The sequence below is a fragment of the Podarcis cretensis genome (assembly GCF_951804945.1).
Source record: "Podarcis cretensis genome assembly, chromosome: 16".
Taxonomy (NCBI): Eukaryota; Metazoa; Chordata; class Lepidosauria; order Squamata; family Lacertidae; genus Podarcis; species Podarcis cretensis.
The window spans coordinates 16,394,275-16,406,518 of NC_137186.1; the positions used below are offsets into that span (position 1 = coordinate 16,394,275).

Consider the following 12,244-nt stretch of genomic DNA (forward strand, 5'->3'; position numbering starts at 1 on the left):
TGCCTTTGGGGCCCCCTTCTGCTTGTTCTCTTGAGGGAACCTTGGGCACCTCCTGCCCCACACTGAGTTGCCCTAGTTTTTGGATCTTCTCCTGCTCTGTGATGCCCTCTTTGAGGCAAGATAACAAAATAAAATAAAAAAATCCCAGAAGGCTTTAGTCTGAGGCACACAGTTGCAGTGTAAGATGGCATTTACAGCTGTTTTATTGCCACTGTTTTAACCAATATTTCCTCACTGTTGGATCTTCTTGGTGTTTATGTTTGCCTCTTATCCTGTACTTCCTAGGCAATTGTCTGAGCCGTTTTGCCTTTGCCCTGATGTTCTTTCACCCGCAGAACTGGTTCCAAGAGGGAAAATGTAGGCCACAAGCCTTGACATCCGGGAGAGTCTAGGGAGGGGGCTTGTCGACACTTCCTTTCACCCCACTGCTTTCCCCCAGCAAAACCCACTTTTTAGGACTGAATCGGAACAAATGGCAATCTGCAGAAAACCCGATTGCCATTTGTTATGATTCAGCATTAAACCGCGGGTTTTTCTGAGGGGAAGCAGTGGGGCAAACGGAAGTGTGAAGGAGCCCCCTCTGGATGTCAAAGCCTCTGGCCTACATTTTCTCTCCTGCAACAAGTTCTGTGGGTGAAAGAGTGTTGATTCTAGTTCTCAGTTAGTTAGGACAGATAGCAATTTGTATGTACACTTGCAGGAAAAAAAACGTGACTCATCTTCTTTACATTTTCACTGTGCTCACCTTCTGGATGACACAGCCACTGCTCCTGTTTTACAGGTGGGGAACTGAGGTTTGAAGGTAACACAGCAAGCCCAGATCCAAGCTCAGTACTCGATTCATGGAGCCGCACAGCAGGTGTGTGTGTCCGCCCCCTGCCTCCTCTTGCCCCAGCAGAACGCAGGGCTCAAGATGGGCACCGGAGGGGGCTGTGATAACATCTGGCAGAAAGCAGCTGGTACCCGCTGAACAGCTTTGGCTGCTCGCTTTATATACTGGCCACATGCAGGGAGAAAGCAAGAGGGGAGGGGGCTTTGCAGATTTTGTGGGGGGGAGGGGGGAGAGCAGCTTTACCCCCTACCAGCTCCTTCAGACAATGACAGATCCCAGTAGTTATGACTCCTTCTATATCCCCTTGTGTGTCCCTCGCCCCATCGCTGGACCCTTCAGGTGTACCTCCCTCCCTCGACAGCGGCCTGCTCTCAGCTCTGCCTGGCACTCTGCACAGTCTGTGGGTGAGGTGTTGCTCTCACCCTCCTTCTGTGTGGCACAGGAGTGTGGCTGGTGGAGTGAGTCTCCCTGCGGAGGTGCTGGTGTGAAAGTCGCTTTGCAGGTCCCCGCTGACAAAATTGCGGGTGCTGCCTTTGGAGGCGGCGGCAGTAGGGTGCACACATGGCACCTGGACACGGTTTGCAATCTTGGTGCAGCCAAGACCAAAGACATGGGAGGAAGGGACCCCCCAGGGTGGCAGCAGTAGCAGTAGCAGTATTGTTCTCCCCACTTTCAATCCTGCATGAGCGAGCAAGTCCCCAAAACTAACTGACTAGTCCTCATTGGGGGCCAACCCATGATGCTTGTCTGCCTGAGTGGCACACGGGCCAATGGCCAATTTGCACAATGCGGTTTGGGCGGGGAAGAAAAAAAAAAAGAGCACCTGCCCATGCGCGGAGTGACATGGCGAGAACCAGCCTCCGTGTAGGTTTCCCTGGAGACAGAATTCTGGCAGCTGGGCAACCCCAGTCTTGGCAGGGCCCCGCAGCCAGCCCCAGACTCTGGGCAAGAGCAGCGTGGTGCCCACACTTGGATTCTCACAAACGCACACACGCCCCATCACCGCTGCCATCCGCCTACCCAGCTCCGTCTCTCTATTATCTTCCCACGCCAGGCCAGAGAAATGTCAGGCGCAGGGATGGGACACGGAAGGGGGGGCACTGGGGTTGGAGATTAGGAACCCATTAGGGGATATTAGAATTTCATTAAGCACTGGGTTTTCTTGGCTGATATGGGCGTCTGGGGGAGGGGGGGCACTGGCTTGAGGGCTCCTCACCCTGGTTTGTATTCTAATGAAATGTCACTTCATGTAGCTGCTTCTTCGCCCCCCCCCCAATAAACGGATGCAGCCACATTAGGCTTTCACGAGCCTAATAAACTGGAAAGATTTGTCTGAGTGGCAAAGGAGTCGGAGGAAGGCAGTTTTGCCATAGCCAGGGAAGGGCACTCCTGGCATCATTGCTACCTCCTGCCCTCCTGGGTATGTTGGCCCCCACTCCCCTCTCAAAGCTGGGGGGCGGGCAGGGCTTAATCTATGGAATGAAGTTTCTAGGGCACAAGTCATGTCCCGTGACCTGGAGAGAAGATAACCCAGATTTGACAGGCAGTTCCGCACCTTAGTGGCAGCAAAGGAAAGGCACTCTGCATATGCTCAAGAAAACTCTGGCATCTTGTCAATAATTTGTGTGTGCTGGATGTTAAGTCTTGACACTAAAAAACCAAAAACTTAGGTTCTAAACATGAACAAAGTAAACCCCCTCCTCTTCCCCCTGTAGTTATATTTCAGTGGTGAGGGGAAAGAACTCTGCACATGTTCCAGAGCACTGTCAGTACTTCATATCTTGAACACAGCACTGATAGGGAGGCAACCCAGATGCCCTACCTGCTAGCCAAGGCTCCTCTTCCATCTCTTAGTGGCAGAACAGTGCAGTGGGGTGGGGGGCTGACATCTGACACCCACCTCCTGGCCCTGGTTCCATTGCCAGGGTGGCACCTGTCCTTTCCATTCCCACCACCCCTGTTCCAGAGCTCCCCCCCTGCTGGCTCAGGCAGGGCCCTCTGCCTTCTGGGACTCTCTTGCCTGGGCACTTGAACTTCCCTGCGAGGCTTTTGTCTGTTGCTTCTCCCTTCCTCTCTCTTCTTTTGGTTCTTCCTTCAGAGGATCACAGCAAAAGTGAGATGGCGAGAGAGAGTCTCTTCTGAAAGGGCTCCTTGGATTCTGCTGTGGGCCTGCTTTGCCCTTTCCAGACATGAGGCTGGGGTGCAAGTTGGAGGTTCCCCACCCTCACCTTGTTAATTGCACTGGGCCATAGGTTGTTTTAGACCTGCTTGGATGGCCTGCCCTCCACCCATTCCTCAGTGCTGTGGGGAGGGTTGTCTGTGTAGATGCACACTTCACATGCTCAGAATGCCTCTGTTATGATTATTCTTGATCCAGGGCCAAGCCCTCGCATTCAGGACAATCCTTTTGTAGTTCAAACTGAGCCTGGAGGCGGGGGGGTGAGTGTTGAATCACAATAAGGGGCTGGACGTCTTTGTTTTAGCCAAAGGGCAGCCCCTGGCATCTAAACCTTCTCCATCTCTGCAGAAGGGCTCTAGCTGTGGGTCAGGCTGGTGGGGCGGGGGCAGGAGGCCTGTGTGCCCCAGTTAGTGGGTCTGTGGAGAGGCTGGATGGGGTTGAGGGCAGGTGCGTTCTCAGCCGGGGTTGTTAACTGTTAGAAGCCACCACAGCCGTGCCACGCATCAGATGTTAGTGGCTAATCGCTTGCTGATCTCCATATGGTGAGAAGCTTTGCTTGCTGATCTCTGCTGTTCAACTGTTCAAGGAACGGGCGAGGCTGAGTGTTTTGGTCGTTTCACCCCCCCCCCCGCCCCCCTGCTAGTTGACAACTCTGTTCTTCTAATTTCAGCTCAGCATTAAAAAAAACCAAAACCCTTTCACCCCCTTCTGTTGTAGTTCCTTTCCTCATCCTCTTCCACAACAGCACAGCAGAGGTTTTGAGATGTAGCCTCTTCTCCCTGCTCAGCCATTTCCCCCAAAGAACTCTGCCCAAACACTTCCCCATCACCTTTTTCAACGCCCCCCACAACTTCTTCCACCTTGTCCTCATATACTGCTGAACACATTTCAGAGAGATCTAGATCAACTATGGGAGAAGGCAGATGTCTGAATTATCTTTTCTTTTTCTTTTTCTTTCTTTCTTTCTTTCTTTCTTTCTTTCTTTCTTTCTTTCTTTTTTTTTTTTTTTTGCATGGAGGGGGTGGAGTAGAAGAGCCATAGCTTATGGGTGAAGTACTCAGGTTCAGTCTGCACTGGAATCTCCAGGTAGGACTGAGAATATCCTCTATCTGAAACCCTGGAGAGCTGCTGCCCGTCAGTGTAGTCAATATTGAGCTAGATGGACCATCGTTCTGAGACTCTGCATAAGGCAGCTTCTGACTCTCAATTGTTTAACGAAAACACCCCACAAAAATCAGGCTGCTGAAGCAAAACTGGGTGGTAGTGATTAGGAATGGGTTTTTGTGTTGAAGCGTTGTGAACTCAGTTCTGGTGCTGAGAAGAAATGCTTAGTTGAGCTGTGCCCAGCCCAACCATGTGGAATTTGTAAGTATTCCCATTCCCAAGACATTATTTCACACCTGGCTACTTTTGGTGGATCTGGGGGTTCTATTAAAAAACAAAGAAGACTCCCTGCCCAAGCCTGAAAGTGACCTGCCTCTGAGCTCTTTGAGCAGCCCTGGGGTAAAAACAAACCCAGTCACAGGCAGGCAGTGCAGGGAGGAGGAGCTACTTCGTCAGGGAGTAACTCACACTCCTGTGTTTTGGTGCTCCTACAAACAGCAGCTCCTGCATTCACACAGGGCTATTAGAATAGAAGAATATTAGAAGAAGTGACCTGAGGCTGGTCCAGGCCAGAGGGGCCCATCTAGCCCATCATCCTGTTCTTGCCGACCAGATGGCCAACCAGATGCCCACTATGGGAAACCTACAAACAGGACCCCGGCACAAGCACATTCTCCCCTCCAGCAACTGGCATTCGGAAGCATTGCTGCCTCTGACCACAGGGGCAGAGTATATCCTCCATGGTCCATGGAGGCAGAACAGATTGCTAGGAGACCCCTATTCCCTTCACAGGACTACAATTCCCAGAATTCCCCGAGAAGAGGAATGCATTATTAACCCACTCTGGAAGGGGAGCAGGGGTCTCCTAGCAATTCTCAGCACCCGTAACAATCTTCATTTCCTAGGAACCTTTAAGGGAAGCCATGGCTGTTTAAAGTGGTATTGTACCTCTTTAAGTGTAGTTTGAGGACAGGGGCCTTAGCCTTTCACATGTGCAGAGTATTTTGATGGTTTTGCAACCACACCAAGAGAGAAAAGGTATCCTACCCAGTTTTGCAGACAGTAGAACTGAAGCCAGGAGACAGTGAGTGACCTGTTCATGAGTCTCATCAAGGGCAGTTGTAACATATTCCTAAACTAGTAGAGATCCACCCCCAACCCCACATACACAAAGAGAGATTTGGAGGAGGGAGGTGGAAAAGGGAGGAAAGCAACTTGAACTGCTCAAATGAAGGACAGATGGGCAAGAAGCACTCGGGGATTTGCATGAAGGGGTTGGAGGTCAGCTCATATGGGTCCTCTTCCACGTGCCCAGGAGCACAACCTTTCCACACTGATCAGTAACCTGGAATATGAGAAGCTGCTTCCAACTAGCTCAAACTCTTTGTTCATCTGTGCAGGAGGAGAAGCATCCAATGGCTCAGGGGGCTAGTTTGTAGGAGTGCTTAGGAGGGAAAGGAGGGAGTGGGGAAAGAAAAGGGGACAAACTGCCCACCACTGGCCTGTGGTCCCCAACAAAATGTGGCAGGAATTTAAAAAAAAATGTTTTTGTGCTGCAGTCTAGACCAGTGTTGCCTGCTCTGGCTGACATCTGCTCTCCAGGGAGGGTCTCAGGCAGAGAAAGGTCTTTTCTATCATCTGTTTTGGGGTTCTTAAAAAAAAAATTGGTGGAGGTACCAGGGATTGAACCTGAAACCAGACTGCAATACCTATGCTCAAAACTATGGCGCACGCACCCTCCCCAGGAGATCCACCTATGGGCCAGAGCTCACAAAAGGTGATGTGTTAGCCCCCCCCCACACACACACACCTGCCCAGAGATCTTTGGCAGAAAAGAGGCCTGTGCCAAAATTAGTCCTCTTTGCCATTGCCGCCTGAGCTTTGGCTGCTGCTAGGAGGTGGTTTTCTCCTTTTAGCTGGTTTCCACTTTAGCTCCTTCCTCGCCCCCTCACAGACACCCACCCAGTCTGTCATTCCATCCGTCTCCCACCCGCTTGTATTTATAGCTCACAAACAGGTTGCAATCCAGGCTTTGGTGCTGCATCTTCCAAACATTGCATGGTACTGGGGGGTGAGTGTGTGCTTGGGGGAGAGGAAGGCATCAGGGAGAGATAGGAAAGAGCCCCCGCCCCCACCTCCCCCCTTCCAAATCCTGATTCATTCCTCAAACTGCCAAGAACCAAGGGATCCTCACTTGGGCTCTTAGTTCTCAGAAGGAAGAAATGAAGGAGGTGCTTAAGCTGAAAGGCTTTTGCTGCCAGGTCTGAAAAGCTTGACCTCTGATCCCTAAGTTCTGGAGAGCAAGCTCCAGCTAGCAGCGATGAGAGGTTTTGCATGTGCTCCGAGACATACAGGACATGTTCAGCATTCTGGCGTGTAGGGCAGGATGGGAAATGGTGCTTTATGGCCACGACCCTCATATTGAGACCCTCTCTCCCTTTGGCTCCCTTCCCTGCACACTTGTGCCAATGACATCATACTGTATGAGCTCATGGAGGGAGATTTACAGCCCCAAGGGAAAGTGAGCTCAGAGGCAGATCCATTAGGGAGAATGTCCATCCCAGAACTGCCAGGCATCCCTTTCTCCTGCCCCCCTCCACTTCTGGATTTTGCTGAATGCAAAGGGGGCAGAAATCCCAAGGCTAGGGTGCGAAAAGAGATGAGGGTTACTCCTGGGAAGGCCCCACAGGTGGCTGTGAGCAGGGGAAATGGCTGCACCTACCTGCCACTCCCTGGGAAATCCAAGACCCACTTCATCTGAACTTCAGGTCCTTTGCAGTAAAGCAAGCAAACCTGGAGGCGAAAAGAGTCTTTTTTGTGCAGATCTGTTTGGGTTGGTACAATGGCCAGTCACAGCAATGGCTTCGCTCCCAGGACCTGAGCAGATCCACCAAGCTGTGACTGCTGCTCCAGGGGGCTTTCCCAAGCCTTTCCCCCTGCCTACAGAAGCAAACAGAGGCAAGAGCACACCAGTAATTTTTCAGATTCAGTCCTACTGCAGAGGGTGGCCCTTTGAGGTGGGTCAGAGGTGTCTTGGCAGATACAGGCTGCCAATTGCAACTTCCAGCCTTCCCACACCCAGTTGTGCCAGCCATGGGTTGTGGGGTATTCATGCCATGGGTTGTTATTCATGTATTCATGCAAGGCCTGGCAGGTGTGCATGAGAGACATAACAGCAAAACAAGCATTGCCCCTCCTGAGCTCAGAGGTGCAACGGTTTTGCAGTTTAGTGGTGGCTCAAAGTGGCTTCAGGTACATCATTTCTGGTGCAAAAATCAAATCAGTGCCAGAATAGAATGGTGGTGGTGCCATATGACAGACCTCCCCTACAGAGGCCTTGTTAGATAGTCAAAAGATTCAACGCATTGGGCTCATAGGCTAAAATTTGCTTATGCTAATTTATATGTATAGATGCAAATGTAGAATGTAAATGTCACAGTAGGTACACCAACTCATTCCCCATCCAAATATCCACAGATGAATTTTTCAGTGCACACACCCCCCACCCCTGGATCACTCCAAAATCAGTTCCTCTTTTATTTGTTTATTCCCCCTTTTCTGTTAATTTCCAAAGAGATTCTGCTCCAGATCCATTCATCTCTCTTTCAATTACCCCAGTCATGACCCCAACCCCAAATCATCTCTAAAGGAAGTAATAGAATTAGTTGGAAGGGACCCCAAGGGCCATCTAGTACAACCCCCTTTAATGCAGGAATCTTAACTAAAGCATCCATGACAGATGGGCATCCAACCTCTTCTTAAAAACTTCCAGTGAAGTAGAGTCCACCACCTCCTGAGGGAGTCTGTTCTACTGTTGAAGAGCTCCTACTGTCAGAAAGTTCATCCTGATATTTAGTCAGAATCTCCTTTCTTGTAACTTGAAGCCATTGGATCAAGCCCCACGCTCCAGAGCAGGAGAAAGGATATGACTGTCATATCTCCTCTCAGTCTCCTTTTTCCCCAGGCCAGACATACCGAGCTCCCTCAACTGTTCCTCATAAGGCTTGCTATCCAGACCCTTGATCATCTTAGCCCTCCTCTGCACACATTCCAGCTTGTCAATATCTTTCTTAAATGGTTTTACCCGGAACTGGACACAGTATTCCAGGTATGGTCTGCCCAAGGCAGAATAGAATGGTTCTGTTACTTCCCATAGTGGTAAAAGGGACCCCTGACCATTAGGTCCAGTCATGACCAACTCTGGGGTTGCGGCGCTCATCTCGCTTTATTGGCTGAGGAAGCCGGCGTACAGCTTCCAGGTCATGTGGCCAGCATGACTAAGCCATTTCTGGCGAACCAGAGCAGCGCATGGAAACGCTGTTTACCTTCCCGCCGGAGCGGTACCCATTTATCTACTTGCACTTTGTCGTGCTTTCGAACTGCTAGGTTGGCAGGAGCAGGGACTAAGCAACGGGAGCTCACCCTGTCGCGGGGATTCGAACTACCGACCTTCTGATTGGCAAGTCCTAGGCTCTGTGGTTTAACCCACAGCACCACCTGTGTCCCTACTCCTCTTAAATTTATTTCCCCATATTTATCCTCCCTTATCAGTTCCCAAAAGTTCATTGACCAGAAACAGTTGAGGCAATTAGAAGAAGTTCTAGGGGGCCCAGTCGTAGAAATTACACTTCTTCCTTCCCTTTTCTTGTTCCCTGACCCTGCTCTTTCCCTGCTCCATCTTTTTCATCCCAGCCCTGGATTTCCTTTCCTCTCCGTAGACTTTCTATTCTCTGCATGCCAGGAGTTGCTGGAACTTTCTCCCTAATGTGGGCAGGGCTGAATATGAACTAAGGCATAGCCCAATTTGTGTGTAAGGCTGAAATGTGCTTTAAAAATGCCTCTGGACATTTGCAAAATGTCTTTTCTTCATCACAGAGTGACCCCACAGGTTCAAAAGCAGGGAGAGGCAATTTTCCAGGCAGGCAAGGTTGAAGTTAAGAACAGCAGTTTGGGTGGGTGGGAGCTGGGATTCTTCCCTGGCCTCATCCGAGATGTGTATTCCCACCCTATATAGCACAAGGGCTCTGCTGGCAACAATTGTTGTTAGTCATTTATTGCTTACCAACCCTTTACCACCAGATCACATACCAGCGTACAGTAGTTTAAAACAGTAAAGTCGAGTAAGTACCAAAATACCGTATTTTTCCATGTATAAGATGCCCCCATGTATGCCCCCTACTTTTGGGGACCCCAAATTTAGAAAGTTGGCATATGCACTATCCGTGTATAAGACGCCCCCAGATTTTTAACCTTAGTTTAAAGTAAAAAAAACCCTATTATACACGGAAAAGTATGGTATATCCATTTCAAGGGCCTGGGATAAGAGGTTTATCTTCAGTCCATGACAAAAACTACACAATGAAGGAATTTCACAACCTGGTGCCCAGAGAATGTCCTTGCACAGGCTGCCACCTGGCAAACTTCAGAGGGTGGTGGAGTTCTCAAGAAACCCCCTTTGCTAATCTTACACCTGAGAGGGTCTGTAAGGAAGGAGCCTGTGCTCTCAATGCATGTTGCTCAGAATCCCAGGAAGAGTCAGTGTTGCTTAGAAGGGTTGGAAGGGACCCCAAGCATCATCCAGCCCAACCCTCTGCAATGCAGGAATATGGAGCTGTCCATTATAGGGATCAAACCTGCAACCTTGGCGTTATCAGCACCATGCTCTAGCCAACTGAGCTATCCAGCTTGCTGGCTTCCAGTAATGGGCACTTGGCTGAGAACAAGATGCTGAAGTTTGCCAGGGTCTTGGCAACTATCCTGCATTCCCCCCCCCCCCCCCCCCAGTGCTAGGCAGGAACAAAAACCAGGTTAACAGGGACCCTGCTAGGCCACCTTACGTGACCACACTTGGCAGGTCAGAGGTAGTGAAGGCCAGGTGTGGAGTGTGTAGACAGAATAAGCCACCCATAGGGATGCAAGAGTTGCTCTGGTTAGCAAGGATTATTTGTCAGTCAGCTCACCCCTGCCCAGCACTTTCTTTAGGGTGCAACCCCGCTGGAATCCTAGGCAGAGTGCCCTTTCCCAAACACAAGAGTTACATGAGCATGTGCAGAGTGGCTTCTTCCTCCCCACGCCTGAGACCAAGGAGGCAGGGCTTCTCCACCAGGCCCCCAGCTTCCACGCAGGTTTTGGTCAGGAGGGGCATTCGTTCTTCCGCGCCTGGGACCAATTATACCGCCTCCTGCTCCTTTCCGGGTCTCCCAAGCTTCCCCACGGGCTGGTTTGGAAACGGAGACGATTCCCGGACACATTTGGCAGCCGGGCACGCGAGTTTCTAAGCCGGCGATGGCCTGGCGGGGCATGGGGGCTCTAGCAGGGTAGCCTTCCCCCCCCCCCACCGCACAGAGTGTGTGGGGACAGCTCTGGGCTGGGGTCTCGCGTGCGTGGCTCAGCCTAGCTTTTCCACCCTCTTATACCATTTAAAGGACCATCTGGGCTAAATTATTCGCGGAAGGGTCGCCTCTTCCGACCACCGACAGGGAAGGGGTTAACAGCGCTACTGCCGCCGCTTCCCGGTGCGAACCTTCCGATCCACCCTCGCTGCGCGCCCTGCGCGCCATCCTTTGCCGGAGCGCTTCGACTCGCTGGGGCGAGGAGGTCGGGCGCCTCCAAAGGTGGCCGCCGACAGGGTGGGGAGCGGTGGAGGGAAGAACTCGTGTTGCTGTTTTTGTGCGGGTTTGGCGGGGGGGGGGGCGCCGCCGCCGCCCCTGCCTGCAGGGGGAGGGAGCAGCTAGCCGACGATCTTTTCCTTTCTCTCTCTCCCTCCTCCCCCCCCCGTCCTTTATATCTGGGGGGGGGGGGGGCGCCGGTGCCGAAATATGCACGCCGAGAGGAGGGAGGGGGGGCGCGCGCGCGCATTTGTTTCCCTTTCGGGGCGGGGGCTCCCTGGCCGGCGATTGGGCGCTTCCTCCGCCCCTCCCTCCCTCCCTCCCTCCCCCCTCCCAGCCTTCCCTCCGCTCTGCAGCAGAGACGCGCCGCGGAGCCGAGGAACGGGGGCTTGGGGGGCTTGGTGTTTTTTGGAGCCAGGGAAGGGACGGATCGCATCGCTTCGGTTGAGGCGCCGCTCGGAGACCCCCCCCCGCAAGGATTACAGCCCTCCCGCCCCGGATTGCTGGGTTTTGCCGCTGCCGCCTGCCTAGCCGCCCCCCCTCCTTCCCGGGTTCATTTTTCCTCGCTTTTCCACCCCCCGCGCCACGATGCCCGCCCCCGACCCGTAGCCCCTCTTTCCCTCCTGCCTGTTCCCCCCCCCACCCTCTTTCCTTTCCCTCCCCCCGGTAAATCTCTCGCCCCCTCCCCCGCCCTGGATGGTGCCTCTTTTCCCGCCAGCGGCGCCTCCTCCCCCTCCTCCTTTTCCTCCCGGGGGGGCCCCCGGCCCTTCGCTGCCCCCGCCGGGATGCCGCCGCTGCACCTCCTGATGGCTGCCGGGCCGGGGGGGCGTCCGTGAGCAGGGGAGGAGGGGGCGTCCCGCCCCGTCGAGGGAGCCCAGCCCGGCCTTCTTCGTCTCCCCGCTGGAATTGCTCGCCGCCGACAGCCGGAGCTGCCTGGAGCCGCCCTCGCCCCCGTTGTGGGAGCGCGGAGTTTCCCTTCGCCGACTTGGGGGGTTCATCCCCCCCCCCACCGCCACACGCCCCGCGGAATTTCCTTGTGCTGTTTGCCCCCCGCCCGGATCCCGACCCCTCCCTGCCTCCCGCTCTGTCGTCGGGGCGGGCGGGGACCGTCGGCGGGGTGGCATGGACGCCGCTGCCGCCGCCGCCGCACCGAGGATTTAAGCGGAGCGCCCTAGTCGGGGCGGCGGCGGCGGTGGGCCGGATGGCGCCCCCCGGGCCGCGAAGGGGCTCCGACGTGGTGGCGTCCGGCGCCGCGCTGCTGCTGCTGCTGCTGGTGCTGGCGGCCGTGGCCGGGCCCGCGGGGGCGGCGCGCGTCTCCTCCAGCCTGAGCACCACGCACCACGTGCACCACTTCCACAACAAGCACGGCACCGTGCCCATCGCCATCAACCGCACGCCCTTCCTCACCCGCGGCGGGCACGGTAAGTCCCCGGGGGAAGCGGGGGGAGGTTCGCTCGCAGCCTAGGTGCAGCCATGTTGAGGCAGGGGAAATGGGGCGGCCGATGGACACCCGGGGAGGCG

At 53.7% G+C, this 12,244-nt stretch overlaps 1 protein-coding gene across 26 annotated transcripts in view; it reads left to right on the top strand.

Annotated features, from left to right (window-relative positions):
- NRXN2 (neurexin 2) overlaps positions 1-12,244 on the top strand; it is a 292,189-nt gene that overhangs the window by 152,925 nt on the left and 127,020 nt on the right. For 3 of the 26 annotated variants that reach the window (XM_079956324.1, XM_079956325.1, XM_079956326.1), the window contains exon 1: positions 11,910-12,144. The exons of the other annotated variants lie outside the window; for them this stretch is intronic. In XM_079956324.1, coding sequence (XP_079812450.1) covers positions 11,925-12,144 — 220 coding nt within the window. In that variant the 5' untranslated portion in view covers positions 11,910-11,924. Of the gene's footprint in view, positions 1-11,909; positions 12,145-12,244 lie in introns of those variants that run through there. 26 annotated transcript variants of the gene reach the window in all.